The following is a 24,065-nucleotide window of genomic DNA, read 5'->3' on the forward strand; positions in this document are numbered from 1 at the left end:
TGTCCTTTTGCCTCACCGCAACAGGGATAGTCAGCTTAAAGGCCTCAAAGAGTAACAAGAACAAATTTGAGCGTGGGAAGGTAGATGAGTTTACAGTAGAGTCTGTGGACATTGGAGACCTGAAAAAAATCAAGATAGGCCATGACAATAAAGGTAAGATAATCTGCTTTGTAATGCAGTATTTCTAGTGTGTTAGGCACATTGCTGTGTAAAATTACCTGCCTCCAAGACCCCAAACCTAATTTAGCTTTTAATGACAGATCCTTGGTGTCTCTTTGGCTGTTTCTGCTACTATAGCACAGTGGTGGCAACTTGCTGGTAGCTTTGTAACCTCCCTGCAAAAGGCTCTCTAGTTTTGCAGCTGCATCTTTAGAGAGATTTCTCATACATCAACAAACCATGGTGTATTTTTTTTGTCACATCTATAGGCTTGTCTCATTTATTTACGAATATTTTTGTTGTTTCGATCATCGTGTCTTGACTACTATTTAGATATGGCTGTGTCTCTACTGCAAACAGGGGAAGGATTGGAAGGATGCATGGGTTCCTTCCCTATGGGGCATCAAGGGGCATGTTTGTTGATAACTCCCTGTCTGATTACAAAAGCAAATTAATCCAAGGGATGTAGTTATTAGCACTTTCACATGCACATCTTTAACCTGACACATATAGAAATGTAAAGCACATTAGCTCAAACCTGGACAATTGCTTGCAATGATCTCTATGGTATCCATTCTATTTTTCCATCTGCAACAGAGAGGTAGAATTCTTTCTCAAAAGTCTGGAATTCAGCACTTCATTTGCTGTTGTCTGTAAAGGCTTTGTGGATTATTCACTGTTATCTCTCCAACCACAGGTAATTCCACTGGCTGGTTTCTGGAGTGGGTGGAGCTTGATGCCCCATCATTGGGACAGTGCCTCAAGTTCCCTTGTGGCCGTTGGTTGGATAAATCAGAGGATGATGGAGCCCTTGAAAGAATTATCTTTCCTGCAGAACTGCAGACAACAGAGTATATCCCATGTGAGCAGAATGCCAATTCCCCAGGATACACCCATCGTTACAGAAGATAAAATCTCACTAGCTCATGCAGTTTTATTCTTTTGGCCTGTCCCTTGAACTGTCTTTGAAAAATTTGTAAATGCATCACATGCCAACTATTCTGATTATTACAAAAAGGTTCATCAGGGTGCCCTGGACCAGCATTTCCTGCATTTACCAAATTAGAGAGTCATGAGAACCCATGTGGCTTTGCATGATTGTCTTCTTCCTCCCACTTGCCCTGTCACCTCCAAGTCCTCAGCCCATTCCAAGCTGTCTTCTTTGTCTCCGATTTCCCTTTGATCTTGCTCCATTTTAGTATTGCTGTTTCTGTTGACAAAGCAGACACTTTGGTCCTGCTTCCAAGCCTTGGTTCCCTCAGTGCCTTTGGCACTGCACATATCTCTCTTGTTGGAAGACTCTTCCACAGTTTCTTCAGTGTTGTGCTTTTCTGATTGTATTGCACCAGTCTGCTGCTTTCAGTGTTCTCCAGTTTTTCCTTATTCTTCACTTCCCTCTAAACTAATGTTTGGGGTAAACTCAGCTCTTTATGAGTAATAAGCTTCTAATTTTGAAGTCTGCTATGATATCTCAAATTCTTCTATTCAGGCAAATTCTTTTCCTGTCTCCAGAATATTGAGAATCAGATAATATGGCTTTCTTGAATAAATGACTGAAAACATTATTTTGCTTATTTTGTAGCCCTCTCTTTCCTTTTTCCCATGTGCACCCTTGACTGTGCGCAGGGAACTCACAGCACCATGGCTGTTTGATTTGTCCCTCCTTGATCTGTTTCATTTCAAGTTGTTAACAAATATTTCCTGGCCCACCCTCAGGGGGCTATCAAAACTGCCTTTTTCATTTATTATGTTGAATGCCACAGTGATGCAGGAGGAGGTCTGGAACCTGTGAGTTGATTTCCATCCCCATGCCCTGGAGAGGTGCTCCCTAGGTTCATGTTGAAGGTTTCCTTGACACTGGCTGACCAACACTTCAGTGTCCGGATACTCATACCCTGCAGTCTCTATGCTAAAATCATAGAATCGTAGAATGGCTTATGTTGGAAAGTACCTTAAGATCATCTAGTTCCAATCCCTGCTGTGGGCAGGGACATCTCACAGTAGACCATGTTGCCCAAGACTCTGTCCAATCTGTCATTGAACACTGCCAGGGATGGAGCATTCACAGCTTCCTTGGGCAACCCATTCCAGTGTCTCACCCACTTCACAGTAATGAACTTCTTCATTATATCTAACCTGAACTTCGCCTGTTTAAGTTTGAGCCCATCACCCCTTGTCCTGTCACTACAATCACTACAAATTATCTTTCTTCTCTGAGGATCTGCAAAAGTCTTCTTTTTGTGACTCTCGTGTGCTTTGGCCAAGCTAATTTTTTTATATCTCGTGTCTTGCCTTCTTTGTCTAAACTGTCTGGAGCAGAAGAACAGATACTCCCTGCTCCCTTCCTCACTTTTGTCAGTCAACTGGAAGACATTTAGTCTTTGTGTCTGAAAAAATAAATTGGTAGATAGATACAGTGAGTAAGTTCAAGAGAATGAGTATAACACGGAGACATTATATGTGTTTGTCATCAGGTTTTCCCATGTTATCCCCGTTAATATTTGTTTGCAGATGTTCACTATATAATTTATTAATGTCCCTGTATATTACAATGATGTAAGGGTTTCCGGCATACCATGTCTTTAAGTACATAGTTTGTGTAAACCTGATTTTTGTCAGCCGTCCACATTCAGCCCTTGAAAATAGGCTTCTCTGGTGAAAAGCTTGCACTAGATTTGGTGTCAGATTTGGTTCTTTCACCATTTAAACCATTCCCACTGTGCTATTTACTGACTTCTGGTTTCCTATTAATCCTGGGATTTCAGCTTGCCAGAGCTAACTAAACCGGTTTGATGTGTTTTATGGTGACTTGTGCCAGAATTGTTTCACGCTGAACAAACGATAAAAACATGTCATTGTCAGCCCAATTAAAATCATCCCTGTGGGGATACAATTTTAAAAGTGCCATGTAAATGAAACGGGCGTCTGACAGCTGAAAGTTGTGCTGCTGGTGACCTTGTTACAGTGCCACTTTGCTGATTCAGTTCTAAGCCGACATTAATATTCAAGCAACAAGAGCAAGCACCATGAACTTCAGCAGAGATCATTTTTAATTCATAATGCATAGAATGTGATTTTTGATCTCCAGGATTATTTTTTTTTCCCCTCTCTTACATACTGGAGAAACTATTCTATTTTACTTGTAGCACAGCAGAGGGAATTTCTTTGGGTTGGACAGAAAAGAACATTAAGTATCTCCAGGCTGACGCTGTAGAAGGAAACTTCATCTATGTTCTTCTGAGAGCTGTATTTAGAGAGCCTGGGTTTTTAATGAATGATTAGTCTCTGATACACACAATTAGAGTTACTCCAACAGTAACAGTTACAGTGCCAGAAACCTTCTCTCTACCCTAACAGAGATGCTGAATCTGTAATGTAGCAGAAGTCGCTGCAGTGTAGGAGGATGCAGAAGACAAGCAGCTGAGAAGATAGTAGTGAGGGTGGGAAATGGTGGAACACTGGGTGGGCTGTGTATGAAAGAGGGATGGCCAGGCATGGATCCTGGTGATAGCACTGGCTGTGCTTAAGAACAGCAAGGTGGACTACAGGGACTGTCTCTGCTTGTGGCAGGAGAACTCCCTGCGATCTTTCATCAATAGATCACAGAAAGGATTTAAAGGAGAGTGGGATACAATTCAGTCTGCCAAATGGCACACCTGAATTTGTATGTCCTCATGGCAGTGGAGTGTCTGAATTCCTTTTATCATCAATAAATGTTTTTTCATTCACAAAAGGTGAATATGGAGAATGTTTCAGCTAACCCCAAGGGGGATGCCTGCATTTGTCTGACTCTTTCTTCAAACTGCATTGACTTTAGTGATTGCACCTGCAGATGTACACAGCTATCTGATGTGCAGACACCTCAACACAGGTTTCTTACTCTGTGAGGTAAACACCATCTCACTTTGGAAAGAGGATAGTCAGCAAACCTATAGCAGAGCCAGAACAGAGCCCTAGTCTTATTCCATGGGCAGTCTTATTCCTGAGCAAGTCTGAATTATGTTCCAGCACAACTCAGGACTGAGGAGCTATGAAGATAGGAAACAGCAAAAGGATTTATCAGATTTTGGGGTCACAGGACATTCTGAAGAAACCAAGGGAACAGAATAAGGAAGTATTTAGGGGCTTGACCTTCATGGTTCTTCATTCACAGGTGACCTGGTAGTTTGCCTTGGTGTTAGAGAGAAGGTAGTATGCAAAGGAAACTAGATCAGAGTGGACAACAGAGCGTTTTACTTCTTTTAATTATGATTGATTTTTGTCACTTGTTTAGTAATTAAAATAATAGATATTTTTACTAGTAAGGCTTTCTCAAATATTTATGTACTTCTCTGCTTGGCTTAACTTCATCTATCTGCCTAGTTGCTCTAAAAATTCTGACTATGTTTTGCTTTAAGACTTGAGCTGTTGAAGTAAGTCTCATTTCAGTAACTTTATACGGCAAGCATAAATATACTGACTGCTTTCTGATCATGGGATTAACCCCAAAATATCAGTAAATAAACATGCACCAAGGTCAATTGGCCTTATAGGGTTAAAGGGAGCTCCTCTGGCTCCTGGAAGTGTTCAAAGTGAGGCTTGGAGCAACCTGGTCTGGTGGAAGGTGTCCCTGCCCATGGTAGGGGGTTGGAACTGGATGAGCTTCAAGATCTCTTCCAATTCAAACCAATCTATAATTCTATGATTGTCATGGTACTGACCAGCTTGATAATTAAATGGCCATGTGTGATTCCTACCCTGTCCTATAAAACCATTGAATTTTATAATCCAGACTTGCTTCACTATTTTTTTTTAGGGTTATTTGAATGCTGCTTACTAACTTCTGATGGTTTATTTAACTTTTTGCCATTTCCAAAATCAGTTGTTCCTTATGAGATCACGGTCTACACCAGCGATATCTTTGGAGCTGGCACGGATGCAGATGTCTTCATTGTTCTCTATGGAAGTGATGGGATCTGCACTCAGCAGAAATCCCTGTGCCTCAACAAGAGAGAGCAAAGAATGAATTTTGAAAGGAACTCGGTCAATCAGTTCATTGTGGAGGTAAGATTGAAGATGCTTACTCTCATAGGAGCAGTGTAGATATATTACAGCTGCTCCAGCCAATGAGCTGGCTTCAGTTGGAGCTCGGCTCAGATGCCTCTGTACAAATGCCTGTAGCATGGGGAACAAAAAAGAGGAATTAGAGATGTGTGCATGTCTATGGGGATATGATATAATAGGCATCACAGAAACATGGTGGGATGGCTCCTATGACTGGAGTGTTGGAATGGAAGGTGACAGGCTCTTTAGAAAAGACAGGCCCGGCAGACGGGAAGGAGGAGTTGCCCTTTATGTTAGGAATAGGCTGGAGAGTATGGAACTCTGTCTGGGGACAGGTGAGCAGTCAACAGAGAGTTTGTGGGTCAGGGTTAAAGGGAGAACAGCTATGGGAGACATTACTGTGGGGATCTGTTGCAGACCATCTGATCAAGAGGAATCTGTGGATGAAGTGCTCTATAGACAGATAGGAACAGCCTCACACTCGTAGATCCTTGTTCTCATGGGGGACTTCAACCACCCTGATATCTGTTGGAGGGACGGTATGGCCCGGCACAAGCAATCCAGGAGGTTCGGAGGTTCCTTGATTGTGTGGAAGACAACTTCCTTCTGCAAGTAATAGAGGAGCCAACAGGAGAAGTGCCATACTTGACCTTGTGCTCACCAACAGGGAAGGGCTGGTTGGAAATGTGACACTTCAGGGCAGCCTTGGATGCAGTGATCATGAGATGGTTGAATTTGAGATCCTCAGGACAGTGAGAAGAGTGTGCAGCAAGCTCACTGCCCTGGACTTCAAAAGAGCAGACTTTGGCCTCTTCAGGAACCTGCTTAGGAAGATTCCATAGGATATAGCCCTAGAGGGCAGGGGGGCCTAAGACTGTTGGTTGGTATTCAAGGATCACCTACTACAAGCTCAGGAGTGTTGCATCCCAACTAGAAGAAAGCACAGCAGAAGGGCCAAGAGACCTCCTTGGATGGATAAGGAGTTGCTGAGGAAACTTCAAAGGAAAAAAGAGGGTTATAAAAGGTGGAAGCAAAGACAGTCGGCCTGGGAAGAGTACAGGGATGTTGTCCAGGAAGCTAGGGACCAGGTTAGGAAAGCTAAGGCCCAGTTAGAATTAAACTTGGCTAAGGATGTTAAGGATAACAGGAAGGGATTCTATAGGTACGTAGCGAATAAAAAACAGACTAGGGACAATGTAGGCCCCCTCTTGAAACTATCAGGAGAACTGGATACCCTGGATTTGGAGAAGGCTGAGGTTCTGAATGACTTGTATGCCTCAGTCTTCACTGTCAAATGCTCTGACCACAACACCCAAATATTGGAAGGCAGACACAGGGACTGTGAGAATGAAGACATTAGGCCCACTGTAGGAGAGGATCTGGTTTGAGATCATCTAAAGAACCTGAATTTACACAAGTCCATGGGACCTGATGAAAACCATCCATGGGTCCTGAAGGAGCTGGCAAATAAAGTTGTGAAGCCACTGTCCATCATATTTCAAAAATCATGACAGTCAGGTGAAGTTCCTGATGACTGGAAAAAGGGAAATATAACCCCCATTTTCAAGAAGGGGAAAATGGATGACCCAGGGAATTACAGACCAGTCAGTCTCACCTCTGTGCCTGGCAAAATCTTGAAGCAGATTCTCCTGGAAGGCATGCTAAGGCACGTGAAAAACAACAAGGTGCTTGGTGACAGCCAGCATGGCTTCACTAAGGGCAAATCCTGCCTGACCAGTTTGGTGGCCTTCTGTGATGGGGCTACAGAACTGATGGACAGGGGTAGAGCAGTTGATGTCATCTACCTGGACTTGTGTAAAGTGTTCGACACTGTCCCTCATGACATCCTTGTATCTAAATTGGAGAGACATCAATTTGATGGATGGACCACTCGGTGCATAAAGACTGGCTGGATGGCTCAACACAAAGAGTTGTGGTCAATGGCTCAATGTCCAGCTGGAGACCAGTAACAAGTGGTGTCCCTCAGGGATCGGTGTTGGGACCAGTCTTGTCCAACATCTTTGTCGCTGACATGGACAGGGGGATTGAGTGCGTCCTCAACAAGTTTGCCGATGACACCAAGCTGTGTGCTTCAGTTGATACGCTGGAGGGAAGGAATGCCATCCAGAGGGACCTTGACACGCTTGTGAGGTGGGCAGATGCCAACCTTATGAAGTTTAACCATGCCAAGTGTACGGTCCTACACCTGGGTTGGAGCAATCCCAGGCACAGCTAAAGGTTGGGCAGAGAAGAGATTCAGAGCAGCCCAAGGAGAAGGACTTCGGGGTGTTGGTCGACAAGAAACTTAACGTGAGCTGGCTGCAGTGTGCACCTTCAGCCTGAAAAGCCAACCGTATCCTGGGCTGCATCAAAAGGAGCGTGACCAGCAGGTCAAAGGAGGTGATCCTGCCCCTCCACTCTGCTCTCCTGAGACCTCACTTGGAGTATTGTGTACAGTTCTGGTGTCCTCAACATAAAAAGGACATGGAACTGCTGAAACAAGTCCAGAGGAGGGTTATGAGGATGATCAGGGGACTGGAGCATCTCTTGTATGATAGTAGGCTGAGAAAGTTGGGTCTGTTCAGCCTGGAGAAGAGAAGGCTGGGTGGAGACCTCAGAGTATCTGAAGGGGTCTATAGGGATGTTGGTGAGGGACTATTAGTTAGGGACTGTAGTGATAGGACAAGGGGTAACTGGTTAAAACGTGAACAGGGGAAGTTTAGATTGGCTATAAGGTGGAAGTTTTTTACTGTACTGATGGTGAGGGGCACTGGAATGGGTTGCCCAGGGAAGCTGTGAAAGGTCCATCCCTTGCAGTGTTCAAGGCCAGGTTGGATGAAGCCTTGGGTAGCATGTTTTAGTGCAAGGTGTCCCTGCTTATGGCAGGGGGCTGGAACTAGATGGTCTTAAGGTCCTTTCCAACCCTAACTGTTCCATGATTCTCTGATCTTAGGTTGCTCTAAAGGGATTAAGAAGATAAAATGGAGTGAAGTGGGAACTTCCCTTTTAGCAAAAAACTTTTCAGCTCTTTTCTTGAAGAATTATGTTCTGCAACTGGATCAAATATTTTCTTACACACCTTCAGTTAGTAGTAATTCAAAGGTCTCAATATGCAGTGTCATCATGACTTAATTCCATGTTAAACCCTGTAAAGGCTTGAGCAATTTTATCGTGGAGCTGAGATGTACAAATGCATAGACACAAAGGCTTGCCCTTCCAGGTAAAGTTGAAAGCCACTTAGGAAGGCCTTTACATCTTCCATTTCCTAGACCATATTTAGTAAAGAGAGGGTATCAGTCATTATGCATACCAGATCTAATATGTGTACCTCTCCTTACCCTTATTTTGTTGCCTATTTGCTTTCTCTTGCAGTCTGCAATACTTTGAAAAGTAACTGGAACCAGGTGCTTGCAGTATCACTGAAATTAGCTGCCTTTGCATCATTTCATATTCCTGTTTCATCATATCATGTTGAAGAGTCCATGGTGCTCACTACTTTTATAGTACATCATTTGATGTAGATGGTCTGTTCATTTATGCTAACTCTATGGCAAACTAAACATCTCTTTTTCTCTGTATCCTCAGACGCAGAGACCATTACCTTGCTGCAGTCAACATGATTTTTGAATATCCAGGGCTAACATTTTGAAAGATCTTATCAAGCATTTCCTGAAGTGTCTACAGAACTAATAAATAATCATAGAATTATTGTGGTTGGAAAACACTTTTAAAATCATTGAATCCAGTCGCTAACCTAAATAGCCAAGTCCACCAGTAAATCATGTTCCTAAGTACCACATCTACACGTCTTTCAAATACCTCCGGGGATAGTGACTCCACCAGTTCCCTGGGCAGCCTGTTCCAATTTATCTTAAGCAGAAACTCCTACTGTAGCACTTAAGGGAGAAAAATGCATAAACTTTTATAGATACCACAAATTAAGGAACTAGGCATCAGGGAAAAGGAAAGGATTCTATTTCTGAAATGTTTAATTCTATTTTAAGTCTTATGGGTTTTATTAAATAAATCTGGGGAGAAGGTTAAATCTCAAAGATCTTTTGCTTGCATATTCTTATAGAATTCTATGCAGATAGTAAGCCAGTGCACATCAGTGAGTGAGCTCATTTACATGTAGAGTAGTCAGTTATTTCCGTTCATAATATACTCATTACTGAAAATTTTTAAGAGGCAAAACTATAGACAGTCCTGCTTTGGCTTATCCTTCCCATACTGCTTCATGCCCTTACCCTCAATCCGTGGCTGCAACACCAACACTGACTTCATAGAAGACCCTAAAACCTCTGTATTTTGAGTTTGGTTTGTTTATCTAGTTGAAGGCAAATTTTAAACTAAACTTTTTAAACAAGTTAAAATTCTTCCAGCCCACACTGTTGTTATATGGCATGAATCATAAAATAAATCCCCAGTGTGATTCCTTAAAAACAAAGAAAAAGGCTTATTTGGTAGAGTTTCCACAGTTTTTCATAATAGAGATTGCGTTAACCCATAGGTATAAATCTTAAACTGAGTGTTATTGTTATTCCTTTATTCCATAAGATTTATTTTAGGCTGGGCAGAACCTGAAACATCAGTACTTTTCTTAGATGAAGCGAGTGGAAATGCCGTTTGTTCTCTAGATTTATAACATCATATTAACCTGTCCCCAGGCCTTATTCTGTCTTTGCCAGTTCCTCTTGCTTCAGGAGATTGGGATGAAGCAAAATACATTCTTCTTTCACTTACCTGTGTAGATCCATAATTTGGAGTTCAACAGACCTTAAAAACAATCCGGGGATTTCCGAACACACAAACTGAGAGTAGTGCATTTATTTTAGTGTTTTAACTGCCTTTACCATTTTGCATTTCGCAAAAGAGGCAAAAAAGGTTAGCGACTCTTCTCAGCTATGCTCCAAAGTGATGATTTGCTGCAGATGTCTACAGCAGAGTAAAGACCACTTCCTTAACATGGATCTTTACTGGTCAATCATCATGTGATTGCTATGTATTGATTAAAAGCCTCATTGAAAGAATAGTATTTTGAAAAACAAAAGAGGAGAAAATAATTTTCCCTTAGTACATATTTGTGTGCATGTGTGAGTTTTAGAAACAAGTTTGGATCTTTTAATTATTTTGCAATGAATCTTATGATATCTAAAGTCAGGACAGGGCTGATGAAGTTAAACCCAGTTTGTATTGAGTGTGAAACTCCTTGACTAGTGTGGTCAGTCTTACTGCCCTCATTATTGATGTCTTTGCTTCAGTATGAGGCAATTCTATCAGCTGGGAAGCGAAGAAGGGACTAGTCTCCAGTGGTTCAAAGTGAGATGTTCAGTTTTCTCATGTTTTCAAGAAAACAAGATTCCAAGTCCCTATGGATAGAAAGACAGCTCAGTGTGCTTCTCCTATGAACAAGAGGTTTGCAGCCAGCCTTATTTTATTTAAAGGCCAGCTATACGAAAAGCTTGTAGTGAAATAACCAAAAGCTGTTACTTAAGAGAAAATACAATTTTTCCTGTTCAATCCTTTGTAAGGGAGATGACTTGAAAGTAATGAACTAGTAACAAATTACTCAAGTAATAAGATGAGGAATTAAAAAACTAGTATCCACTTCATATGATGGTGACCCTCTTGACATGTTCAGAATGACATTGGGATTCTGTAGCAGAACAGGAGAGATATGATATGAAATACCAGGCTGTTAATATTGTATGTTGACTGCAAAGCTTTTCTTCCAGTGTTTTAAGAGTGCATATGAGTGTTTAAAAAGAAAAAGGATATAAAATAACAACTTAAAAGCATCAGTATTGCAATTTCCAAGCGTTTACTTTCATTCCCACTCATACAGAGAAGCCTGAGCTGCAGGATTGCTGCTGTGCAGCCAAACCTATCTCATACTGTTGGTAATTTGTGTAAGGTAAGATTGTCTCAATATTTGGAACGGAAGTTCAGGGAAACCCTGTAGCTAAAATTCAGGTTAGGGCATAACTGACATCAACTCTAGTATTTGCTCCCCTAGAACTTCATAAAGGCTCGAAAAATAGGAAATAAGCTAAAGAAGGAGTATCTCGAATATATGCTGCTCTTCAACATATCTCTTTCTCTCTCTTCTTTTTTTTTTTTTTGTGTGGATGGAAAAAGCTGGAGGATGTTGGTGACATTATTGAAAAGATCCGCATAGGACACAAGGGTGAAGGAGTGAACTCCGGATGGCATTTGGACCGTGTTGCAATTCGGAGGCTGTTGCCAAATGGAAAGGTAGGCTGCAAATCCCAGCACTCTGCGGTATGTTTCCATTAGCAGCTGCTTCCATTTCCCAAAGCGCATCTTCTGTACACAAAGCATGATTAACAGTGAAAAATGACTCCCTAAAGGACACTGCACACTAATGAACTTGCTAGAGCTTTGGATATGGGGACAACAAACATGTATTACGGTGTTTTAGTCTTCAAATGTTGATTATAAGATTCTGCAGTCACTATTTTACTTAAAAAAAAAAAATGCTGTTTTCATTCTACCTTTTGACTAGAGTAGGGTTATTTCATCCTGGCAGTAGATGGGAGCAAAGCAGTGATGTGGTTCAACCTTTTGGAAGTCTTCACTAATCTTTATCTGGTGTGTGAAGGAGCAATCTGCTTGCTGAGTTTGGAGGCAATAGTATCATGACTTGCTTGCTGGACTGAGAGGGGAGATTCTTGAGTTTGTACCCATTGGTGTGCAAATGCAGCTGAAGAAGTAGGGGCCTGAGACAATGTGCCTGTGCTGCACTGCACCACTGTTGCTGTACATCTCTGAGTCCTAAAGGCTGTCTTAGATAGTGGTTTGGGTGATGAAGAGATCAAAGCTTCATATTTTCATGTGTAGTTTTGTTATGAACAATCAGAGGCAAGAAAGTGAGTGTACTATTTCAAAATCAAAAAGTTACCATTGCTAAACATGGACAAGAAATAAATTCATTAGCCCCATAATTCTGGAAGAACAAGTGCAGGGAGCTGGTACAACTAAGACAAGCAAAATGCTTGTCAGTGCAAGTTTCAAAATCACTCTTATAAAAACCATCAAGTTAGGTGCTAGGACTTTTGGTTGATTATGTCAACAGGATTAAGGCAGTGCAGCCAGATAGGTCATCTTGACCTTGTCCACCTAAGAAACTCTTCCTCAGCTATACTTTCAGATATTGGCTGTAGAAACAGGCATGAATCTGGCTGTAGAGAAGTTCAGAAGAATATCACCTCTTCAGGACCAGTTCAGAATTGGAGCAGTAGCTGTGTTTGGCAACACCAGGGCTCTCTCCTCTGTCTTGTCCTTTCTCCCCTTATTCAAAAGGATGTCAGCTTCCATTTCCACCTCAGTCCTCAGGTCTGTCCCCTCCTGAAGTAAATTTTAATATCTAGTCTTGGTGTGAACACACCTTGTTCAGTCACAGTGAACCTACTTCTTGTCTTGTTCCTTCCATCAAAATTTCCAGGATACTTTTTACTCTTTTTCCTAATGATCATATCAAAGGTCTGCCAAAACCCTCCTCATCATGCACAAGTCTGTATCCTCCTATACAAGCTTCTTCACAAGCCAATACTCTTTGATTCTTTATTATTATTAGCTTTTTGCCGGTCTGTTACTGTCAGACCCTGTATCTGTGTATTGACTAACCCTTGCTTTGTACAATTTCATTAAGTTAATGAACAAGATTACTTTTCCTTGAGGTATTGTTATTGGTCATAGGCTAGGGAAGGGAGATACACGAAGGTATGGAAACCAAGACAAAAGAGATTTCTGGGCAGCCTTTTTCTACACCTACCCTTAGCTGAGCACTTTGGGAGGCTCCCGAGAGCTCCATGTTGGGTGCTCTTCCTTTAGTCCAGAAAGGGTCTTTGTGATGTATGGCTCTGCCATCATTATAGCCACTTAAAGGACGATGAGAACCCCGGGAAAGTGGAAGAAGGAAGGAAACCCGTGAACAACTTAAAAATGGAGAGATTTACAAGTCTGCTGATCTTTTGATTATGGCACGGGAAGAAAAGACGAAAGCAGAACACTGCATGATGCCACTGATCAGCTGCAGGATATTATGACCTGCCACAGCATAGCAATATGCTGCCAACACTTCTAAAAGCTGTGCTACCTGATTAGACTGCTAAGATAGGTCTAGATGTATCTGTAATAATGCAAAAGAAAAATGAGGTCAGTAACTTTTGAAATTAAATTGAAAGCACTTGGGTTGGAAGTGAGGATTGTTGCATGCCAGTAAAGTTCTGTCTTGGCATGCCAATTATATCTGATTATTGTATTTCATTGGTTACAACCTGGGGAAGGGCAAAGCCCTGATTTTTAGCACACTGTTGTACCCTGCTTCTAGCTTTGGGCCAGACTCAAAATGTAATGAAACAAATCCTGTTCAGAGCTACAAGAGGATGTTACTGTGGGTAACATAAAGCAGCACACTTTACGTCACTCAAATATTAATGCAACCACAAATAAGGAAACCCCAGTGAAGACTGTGGCAATGACATGGTGATTAACAATAATGATACAATTAACTCTTGCAATAACTGCACATTATGCTCCACTGTGCAGACCCTCAAGTCCCTAGATACCCTATTAACAAACAGTGTTCATATCAATGGCATGTACAGCCAACATTACATAAGTTTAGGAGCAGTTAAAAGCTTCAGCGAGAGATGTGACTGAGGTGGGATCTCTACTTGAATAAGAGAGTTTCAGCACTAAAGGATCGTCTGGAAAGCCCTCTCTTCCCAGGCTGTAGTTGGGGAGATAAGCACCGCTCATCAGCCCAGCATGCAGTAAAATAACACAGGGTAAGTGGTCAGACAGTGCAGAAATGAGGAGGCAGCAGTAATGGCATGGCCAGTCAGTAGGTGTTGTATTTTGCTCAAACTGCCCAAGTTAACACTTGAAAGTGAAATATTTGAAATCATCCAAGGTGGTGCCAGCTTGTTTGACACCATTTTGCACTGATCATTGTCCAAACCGCTTTACGGATTTAAACATTGCAAGTCTGGGGTTAAACAGCAGCACTGCAGGGAGCAGCAGAGAGGAGGGGAAATGGCATTTCGTTGACAGCAGAAAATTTGGGCTGTGTGGATATAAAAGATGATTATGCTGCAGAGTCAAGATGCTTGATCATACAAACCCCTTGGAGGGGTTCAGCTCCTGCAGAGGAGCTCATCTGTGATCTGTGCACAATCATATGATGGCCTGTTCATGCAAGGTTAGCAGTGACTGGAGTGTGCCTCTGATCTTAGGTGCACAAGCTATTTCTCCCCAGCAACCGAGTCAGAAAGGGCAGGATCTGGCAGCTGAAGGCAGTAGTACACAATGATAGCAATATTCAAGATTGCTACAGGGAGAGCTATTTCCTTTTACTATATGTTAATATTTTACTATTTAAATAGTAAAAATAGTGAAGAAAGGACCCTGTATTAATCTGATAAATAATTACATGAGAGTAATTAAGGTGGACAGTATTCCTATGTATATGATACATAAAACTGCTGGCACATAAAGTAGCAGAAGAAGGTTCCTGTGCTGCTTAAGAGAGAATTTATGAATTTGTCTGTAAGGAAAAGGCCGTATTTTTTAATCCCTTTATTTAGTTACTGTGAGATTAAAACTAATGTTTCTTTTTCTGTTCAGACTTGGGGTCTCTGCAGCTTGCATGATGGCTCATGCCCCTTTCTTTATGGAGACATAGCCTGGGGTGCCAGCACACAGAAAGCTGCCTGCATCTTACCATCTTGGAGGCCTTATGGGAGTCTGTTCTTAATGAGTAGTCTGGGATTGATTTTGTTTACCAAGTAGAAAACACATGTTCTATTGTTTTTTTTTGTTTGATGATAGAAATCATATTTGTTTCCACCAAAATGAAGACAAAACAAAAGGTCAAAAGATTAAATCAGTATTTTTCCCTCTTAATGTGTGTATGGGTATTGCCTGGAAACCAGCTTGAGTCACAAAATTATAGGGCAAAATCTTGAAGTACTGTCTCAGAAAAAAACCCTACTAACTTCAAAGAGATAGCTGCCTGAATAAGGATAGAAGAGGAATTGCAGTGTCTCAGTAAAACATGGCTTCAGCAGGAATGGTGAGGTCCTGATTAGAACTTCACAAGATTAGGAATTTGCAAGATCAAAAACTGGGAAGGGCAGAGATCTGCTGGTTCATACATCCAGTCTCACACAGCATTGGGAATACTGTTTGCTGCCTCTTTTCAGAGCCCTCAGATGTCCTCTTTCTGGAGGACATGTATTTCTGTATACTATTTCAGGTCTGCATCTGCATATAAACGCATACAGACATGAGCTAAAAATCCTTGCCTGCATGTCAGAGTGTTTTCAAAGGGGAAATGCTAACATGTGTTCACATTGTTTTGAAGAGATTAGCTCTGTCATGTTCACTTCAGGGCTCAGAAACTGTCACATTTCCATGTGAAAGATGGCTTGCGAAGTCTGAGGATGACGGCGAGATTGTCAGAGAACTGGTACCATCTGAAATTTTTACTGAAAAACTCATGAAGGATGGGACACTTAAGCAGATAGAGGAAGAAGTTGAAGACCCATTGGAAGGTAACGTAATCCTTGGAGTAAGTAGAGACCTTTTAATCTAATTTTTTTTTTTTTTTTAAATGAAACACATGTAGGTCAGGCAAATGCGATGCTGGTATGACCATTCACATTTCTTTCCCTTCCTGTTCTCTGGCTTCTCTTATACCTGAAGCACTTCTGTGCAATAATACCATTATTTTCCTGTAGGCCATTTATAAACCTGTCACAGACACCCTTTCACACAAACATATTTTGCACATCTCCTCTAATGCCTAACAAAATCCTTCCATCCTCTCTTCCAGGCTCTGCAAACATTTTTCCAACTTCACCTGTCCTGTACACTCTGACCCTTCTTTTCCTACCCTACCCGTGCCCCTGAGGAGGAGAATCATAGAATCATAGAACAGTTAGGGTTGGAAAGGACCTTAAGATCATCCAGTTCCAACCTCCCTGCCGTGGGCAGGGACACCTTACACTAAACCATATCCCCCAAGGCTCTGTCCAACCTGGCCTTGAACACTGCCAGGGATGGAGCATTCACAGCTTCCCTGGGCAACCTGTTCCAGTGCCTCACCATCAGTACAGTAAAAAACTTCCACCTTATACCCAATCTAAACTTCCCCAGTTTAAGTTTTAACCTGTTACCCCTTGTCCTATCACTACAGTCCCTAATGAGGAGTCTCTTCACCAGCATCCCTATAGACCCCCTTCAGATACTGGAAGGCTGCTCTGAGGTCTCCACACAGCCTTCTCTTCTCCAGGCTGAACAGCCCCAACTTCCTCAGACTGTCTTCATACAAGAGATGCTCCAGTTCCCTGATCATCCTCATAACCCTCCTCTGGCAGAACTGCACACAATGCTCCAAGTGAGGTCTCACAAGAGCAGAGCAGAGGGTCAGGATCACCTCCTTCAACCTGCTGGTCACGCTCCTTTTGACACAGCCCAGGATACGGTTGGCTTTCTGGGCTGCAGGTGCACACTGCAGCCGGCTCACATTAAGTTTCTTGTCGACCACCACCCCCAAGTCCTTCTCCTTGGGCTGCTCTGAATCTCTTCTCTGCCCAGCCTGTAGCTGTGCCTGGGATTGCTCTGACCCAGGTGTGGGACCTTGCACTTGTCATGGTTAAACTTCTTGAGGTTGGCATCAGCCCACCTCACAAGCATGTCAAGGTCCCTCTGGATGACACTCCATCCTTCCAGGGTGTCAACCGAACCACACAACTTGGTGTCATCGGCAAACTTGCTGAGGGCGCACTCAATCCCACTGTCCATGTCAGCGACAAAGATGTTGAACAAGGCTGGTCCCAGCACCGATCCCCGAGGGACACCACTCGTTACTGGTCTCCAGCCAGGCATTGAACCACTGACCACAACTCTTTGTGTTGAGCCATCCAGCCAGTCTTTATGCACCGAGTGGTTCATCCATCAAATTGATGTCTCTACAATTTAGAGACAAATTAGAGTGTAATAAATAATAAAATTATTATTATAATAAATAATAAATAGAAGAATAAATAATAAATTTAGAGAAGAATTACTTATTCAGTTCTGAGCCTATCTCAGTGCTCATATGCTGTGTTTGGCTTTCCTGGTAGCTGAAGCAACTGAACAAGAACTCAAGTTTCATTCCAAACTTGTTGCTTCTCTGTATGTCCAGCTGGTCCTAAGTATTTTTTAGGACCTACTTATCCCACTCCTTCTGCCCTTGGGAGAAGTCATGAACCTTCCTACACTCTGAGCAGAGCAAATTGAATTCAGCTGCCATTTTCATTCTTGGTTCTTGCATCTGGCAACAAGATGATTCAACAGAGAAAATAATTTCTCTCCCTGTTTATTTTCTCTCAGAGTCTGATTTACATTTACAGTACACCACTGTCAGAGTGGAATTTAGATGGATTTTAAGTGTTTTCCATTGTCAAGGGCAGAGGTGCCTTGCTTTAAGCAAAGCTGGAGCCTGACCTCTGTGCCCTTAAAAGAGAGAAGTGTGCCGTTTTGTCCTGTTAGGAACTACATGTGAGATTTTCTTTTTCCTGAAGAGGCAAAGACAGTTTTAATATCAGTGAGTAAATGCATCACTGCTAGATGACATTTTCTTTAATTTACTCACTTCTGTGGCTTTACCTGACCCATTGCTGGCAATGCTCAAGGCCAGGCTGGACGGGGCTTGGAGCAACCTAGTCCAGTGAAAGGCGTCCCTGCCCATGGCAGGGGGTTGGAACTGGATAAGTTCTAATGTCCCTTGCAGCCCAAACTATTCTGTGATTCATTCTATGATACTTTGCATTAGTTACTATGTGATAACCAACCTAGGTGACTATTTTTTATCTTTAAAGCACAAAGACTTAGGTCAAGTTTTACAATCTATGGAACAGGTTTTTTAGATAACTAAAGGTTTATTTTGATTGGGAGCTAGGACTAAGTATGGGGACTTCTGCTTTAGATATAAAATATCTGGGATGGGAACTATGTCTTCTTCACCTCCACAAGTCCTCACGCATCTTGGGCTGTGGCACAATCTAAATGACAATGGAAAATCAGCTTGTGTTATTCTGAAGATCACTTTTTATGTAGTAGACTACATTTCAGTCTTGAAGGTGTCCATAACTGGGGAGTGAAAACCAAACAGGGACGCATAGAACTGACTTTATTCATTACTTTCTTTATTGTTAGTGTAACAGTTGTCTTTCTAATATTAAGCTTTAACACTGCAGGACATAATATGAAGAGGCAAACCAGAAAACCTGGCATTGTACCTAGCTTGTTGAATAGTCTCAGGTAATGATCCTGATCCATTTCTCAGAGAAATCAGTGGAAATCCTTCATGGACAATGTCCATGTCAGAATAGTCCCTGGTTTACTGGGAAAGCTAGGTACAGAATAAAAAGATAATATAGATATTTTCTTTCATGCAGTTAACATATAAAGAAGAATCATAACTAAGATTTTGTGTCTCTTTCCCATTTGCATTGCCCTGGGAGTTGCAAGGAGGCATTCTCCAAGGCTCGTATGCCACCACAGTAATCAGAGACATGTAGTTCCTAATTGTTTTCCTGGAGAGGATGCTTTCAGTAGCTGTTTGTTTTCCCTGTGTAATTAGGAAAAAGAGTAGCAAAATAAAAATAGGAGTATTTAACAGGTTTAGTAAAGTACATTACTAAAGACTTGATGGGATTTTATTGGATCTTTATTGAGCAAGCTAAAGAGAAAGGGTACTTAAACAGTACAGCTCCAGCACTTCCTTAATTAAATACTGTCTCAGCAAAAGAACCCAGAAACCTGTTCTCTTTCTGTTTGGGGAATTTATAGAGATACATGCCATTAACTCTGGTAGTAATTGCACATCTGAATTCCTGGTTTGTTTATGGAAGATGGAATATAAAGAATTCACAACACTGAATCACTTGCTCTCAGATGTATGTCCCTTGAGACTTGGTGTGAAAAGGCTGAGTTCCCTCACCTCTATTGACTTCGCATCCAGTAATAACCGTGATTCTTTGCATTTTTAACTGTGAACTGTGTGATCAAAGCAATGGACAGACATTGATTAGATGGAGAAAAGGAAAGTCAGCAAACTTCATCCCAGTGATTCCCCAGTCTTTGGATCATTACCAGAAGCCTGGAAGCATAAAACATACGGGATTTTAAGCCTTCAAGAACTGAGTGATAAGCAGAAAGCTTGGGGACCATTTTCTTTGGTAAATTCAGTGGCTAAGATAGATAGATCTTGATAACTCACCTGGCCAGAAATCACACCTCCTTTTCTTTCTGCAGTTCACACCTACAAGATCAGTGTGTTCACTGGAGATATCTATGGTGCTGGGACAGATGCTAATGTTTTCCTAAATATGTATGGAGATCTGGGGGACACAGGAGAGAGAAAACTCAGCAAATCTGAAACAAACTTCAACAAGTTTGAAAGAGGACAGGTACAAATGCAACGAGTTAATAACACTTTCCATTTTCCAGTCTTTAACCTAGTAAGTCCATGACTTTCTTTATAGGCTGTATTTTCCTATGAGGGATGAACTGATTGATACCACTTACTATATTCATTACCTTTTAAAATTATTTGTATAGACTCTCAGCTGAGTATTACAACCAACAGGCACTTCAGCAAATGGTAGATGCTTTTTGTGAAGTCATTGACAGACAAATTATGATCTTGATCCATATAAACTGGCCTGAATTGTTAGCTGTAGGCTTGAGAGCACACAAAACCAGAGGTGTCTCATTCGCATAGCCTCTGTGCAACTGATTTGCACGTATAAAGTATATATTGTAATTCACCACATAGCATGATAAATTGATGGGATCTAAACTGCAGCTGTGTTTGACAAAATAACTCCAAAGTGGTACTCTGTGGTCAGCCCATGAGTCATATTCACAACCTGATATGGAGATACTTAGATATAATAATGCCAAAGATTGTGGTATCTGGATTGCCCATACAAATCTCACTGCATTAGAAAGGGAAGTATACTTAGATTTAAAAAATCAGGATGTAAAATTCCAGGAATTCAATATTCTAATTGGTTGTAAAAGTGACATTTTATGCAGCTCCCCTCATAGCAGAAGCAGGCTTCAAAACACTTCCCTGCAGAACAGTTTTAGCATACATATATGCCTCTCCATACTGCTGCAAAGCTTTCAACCAAACACCATCATGTAAAACAGAATTTAAACGCACATCATGCCCTTCAGTCTCCACTTTTGTCTGGTAGATGATCTGTTGAGAAGTCTTTAACAAAAGCAACTGCTGTTGAACACACTGCAGGAGGACACGTTTACTATGCAGGCTGTGGACCTTGGCATTCTGTACAAGATCAAGATTCGTCACGACAACAGCATGTTCAGTCCTGACTGGTTCCTGGATAAAGTAGAGATCCTGGACGAAACCACAGAGGAGTCATTCGTATTCCTGTGTGAGCGCTGGCTCTCTAAAAAGAAAGAGGACAAAAAGATAGAGCGTACGCTTTATGAACAGGTACAGTTACGGCACAGAGTGGTGATCCCAACCCACTGCTACTAATGAAAATAAAATGATTGAATATCTTATTGAAGTCCAGGACAGCTCATTAGGGACTTACGAGTTTTTTTGCTTGTCCAAAATGAACTTGTGATTTTCAGACAAGTGCTGAAAATATGGTCAATCTCAGCCCAGTATCACTAGCTCTGTAATTTGCAATTTCAACAGAAACATCAAGGTGTCTAAGTGAGATTCTTCAGATGAGAGCAAACGTATCTTGCTGATGCACAGTAAAGTATATTTCCCTGTTTCTCTGCTTGCTGTGCTCACAAAGTAGGTTAGTTTTGGATCCCACTGTTCAAAGTCCTCGAGCCAAAATATTGGGTCCCTTGACTTCATCCTCACCAAACTAGACAGGTTTATCTTTTCAGCTCCTTCTTCCATCACTGCCAACTGTAAAAAGTCTGGTCTGTTTGCTGCCACTCAAAGCACCAAATGTTCCTTATTGAAATGCCCTTTTTACTTGCACATTCTCTACTGCTTTATCAGGCTAATGTAGGTAATTGTAATTCGAGTTACGTGCATGAATTAAAATAGGCAAACAAGATTAATAGACCTCTCTTGCTTCTATACAGTTATACATAATAAAGCAGCTGATTGTAAGTCCATTGTATTTAAGGAGTCCATTTTGCAAAATACAGCGACATATTAATTGTCAGTTACCACTAAAATTATCATCAATGAGATTGAGCCAGACTCATTCTGAATACAACAGAATAGATATGAGAAGAGTTACACCATGGATGAGTATTGCCATATGCTGCCTCATAAAACTGCAGCAGACAATGCTATGCATGCTTGTGGTCACACTCACCCTGTTGCCAATATTAATTCATAATGAGGAAAAGATAATAACTCTTTTTTCAAAACTTTAATTGCATGACTGTGTGGTAAGAGCCTCACATTTGTTGGATAATGGCATTAAGCACATCTGCAGTGACTCTTGAAATACAATAGACATTTTTTATCATTCAGCTTTGCAGTACTCTCCCTCTCATGCTCTTTGAACTGTACCATATACTTTCCTCTGACACCTTGGTGTGTGCCCTGATAAACAAATCTGGCACTGCTCCATTTTCCTATGAATTTTCCTGAATTTTCTGTGGCTATTCCTCATGCAGGTAGCAGCGGAAATGTCACAACACACCATTAAAGTCTATTAGGCCCATTATATTTTCTTATATTATAACACGCATCAAAAATGACCTGTCAAGGTTACCAATGAAGTGAATGAATTACCTACAGTAAATTACAAGTCACATTTATTTGAGCTACACTGAGCAAAAGGCTACCTGGGTAACTATAGGGATTTCTTCTTACGTTGTTCTTGGAGGCACATGGGAACAGCTGACAATGCTTGAACACTCAACCTCATTACCCTCTATTATATGCCTTCTAACTAGAACTATGATGGTGAGCGGAACAGCCTGGATAGCTCATCTCTCAGTCTGTCAAGTCAGGATAGCAGTGGAAACCTGAAGGAGACGAAAAAATCCAGCTTGGTCAAGGCGGCAGAAGAAGGATCATGTGAGCAAGCACTGTGTTTGATTGCATGTGTGGATATGTTGTTGGCTTTCAGTGCTTGAAAGTCTGTGTTCAACCTGGTGAAGAGCAAGGAGGGCAGTGCAACAGGTTGCTTCTCTTCAACTTCTGTTGTGAGTGCTTTGTAGAAGCTCCATCAGTACTTGTGTTTCTGTGATGCTTTTGTACAGCTCTCTAACCCTACATGTGAAATAAGCCATGAAGTTCATAGCAACTTCAGTGTTTCCAACCCTCTTATACATCCCCTGTAGAAATCTATGATGCTGCAGCTTGTCAGAATTAACTTCTCTATTGCCAGAAGATGTAAGCTCTCCAGTGTGATGCTTTGTACAGTGTGACAATAGGGTTACGTAGGTGGTTATTCAAGGGTATGCCGTTTTCTGTGACAGTGAGGCAAAATGCACAGGGGAACTCCATGGGCAACTGCAGTAGCAAATCATGTCCCTTAGATGCCTAAACTTAGATGAGACCATACACACCACCTACTGTGGAAAACCAGCTAGTCAACAACATCCATAGGACCTCTTCAGAAAGAAACCCCTGACTTGAAGTACTATACACTCTCTTACTCCTCTTCCACCATAACTTCATTAAGGATAGCAATTCAGAGGTAGGGAGAAATGACACTAGCCTCTGATCATTGGGTTCTCATAGAGTAAAGGGAAGAATTTATGCAAAATCTGCATAATTTTGTCCAAAATGTCCTTTAAAGGATCTAAAGCTCTTTGCAGTGAGAAGGACAGTAAGTAAATCACATATGTTATTACCAAAAGAGCCTCCCTTGAACTATCAGAGGCTCTTTTCCACATGATTGCTCAAAGTAGCTCTTGTTGCTGATATCAGCCTCTTTTCTCCTCCTGTATATCTTTGACCTTCTCAAGATAATATTTCATGTAGCATATTAGATCTGAATTACCAAAGATGGCTTTGAATCTCTTGTTTGCCACATTTAAGCCATCTCCCCTTTTTTCATGATCGGTCTAGTAATGCCCCCTCACCAAGGATGTTTGTTTAACATTAAGTGAAATATGATTTGCTTTAGTACAATTCAGTTTTTTTTTCTTATAACACAGCTGCATCACAGCAGCTGTTGTGAGATATGGAAGGTGAGCAAGAGCACAGATAAGTCTATTGGCTCTCAGAAAACAAGCTTCAACTGAGTGCTCAGGTGAGCTTGTTCTTTTCTAGATGTGGTCTGGGTTATACCTTGGTAGAAGAGAATGTTCTGCAAGTGCTGTCATTGAAAGACAGGGAGTTCATGAACTCTGGACTGAGTTTTTCTGCTCAAATAACTGATGGAAACTGTTTGTGGCTTTAGTGTAGGGTTGCATCTTTAGGCTCTGGTTCCTGAGATAAGGCAAAGCTGACTATACAGATTGCATCTTACAACAAGCGAAATATGCCAGACTGTGTCTGCAAAAGCCAGCTTACATGCAGGGAGGCTAGTCCTGCTCTGGTGCTGCAGTAGGAAGTAGGAAAGCTGTGCATGTTTTGTTCTGTCCTGGCTGTGAAGGAAGTCTAGAAGATTGGTGTCCATCAGCTGAAGTTAACCTTGGTGGAAAACTTTTCTAGTCTATTGGTATTTCCTTATAACTTCATTATCACATAGGCTTTTTCTCTCTGTATTTATACACCTTTTTATTAACTACTTCTGTGTTCCAGGACAATGACTTATTATCTAAATTACACCTATAGCTTGTTGTCATCCTCCATGGGGTCTTTTGGGTGTATGACT

At 41.5% G+C, this 24,065-nt stretch overlaps 1 protein-coding gene across 2 annotated transcripts in view; it reads left to right on the forward strand.

Moving 5' to 3' along the window:
- LOXHD1 (lipoxygenase homology PLAT domains 1) overlaps positions 1 to 24,065 on the forward strand; it is a 170,595-nt gene that overhangs the window by 98,033 nt on the left and 48,497 nt on the right. For both annotated transcript variants that reach the window (XM_062611784.1, XM_062611783.1), the window contains 8 exons: positions 25 to 153; positions 857 to 1,021; positions 5,021 to 5,202; positions 11,341 to 11,457; positions 15,620 to 15,782; positions 19,534 to 19,688; positions 20,537 to 20,746; positions 22,192 to 22,315. In XM_062611784.1, coding sequence (XP_062467768.1) covers positions 25 to 153; positions 857 to 1,021; positions 5,021 to 5,202; positions 11,341 to 11,457; positions 15,620 to 15,782; positions 19,534 to 19,688; positions 20,537 to 20,746; positions 22,192 to 22,315 — 1,245 coding nt within the window. The remainder of the gene's footprint in view (positions 1 to 24; positions 154 to 856; positions 1,022 to 5,020; positions 5,203 to 11,340; positions 11,458 to 15,619; positions 15,783 to 19,533; positions 19,689 to 20,536; positions 20,747 to 22,191; positions 22,316 to 24,065) is intronic.

This window comes from Pezoporus occidentalis, unplaced genomic scaffold (genome assembly GCF_034315485.1).
Source record: "Pezoporus occidentalis ecotype Australia unplaced genomic scaffold, CSIRO_AGI_Poc_V1 ctg157, whole genome shotgun sequence".
In the NCBI taxonomy this organism is placed as follows: Eukaryota; Metazoa; Chordata; class Aves; order Psittaciformes; family Psittacidae; genus Pezoporus; species Pezoporus occidentalis.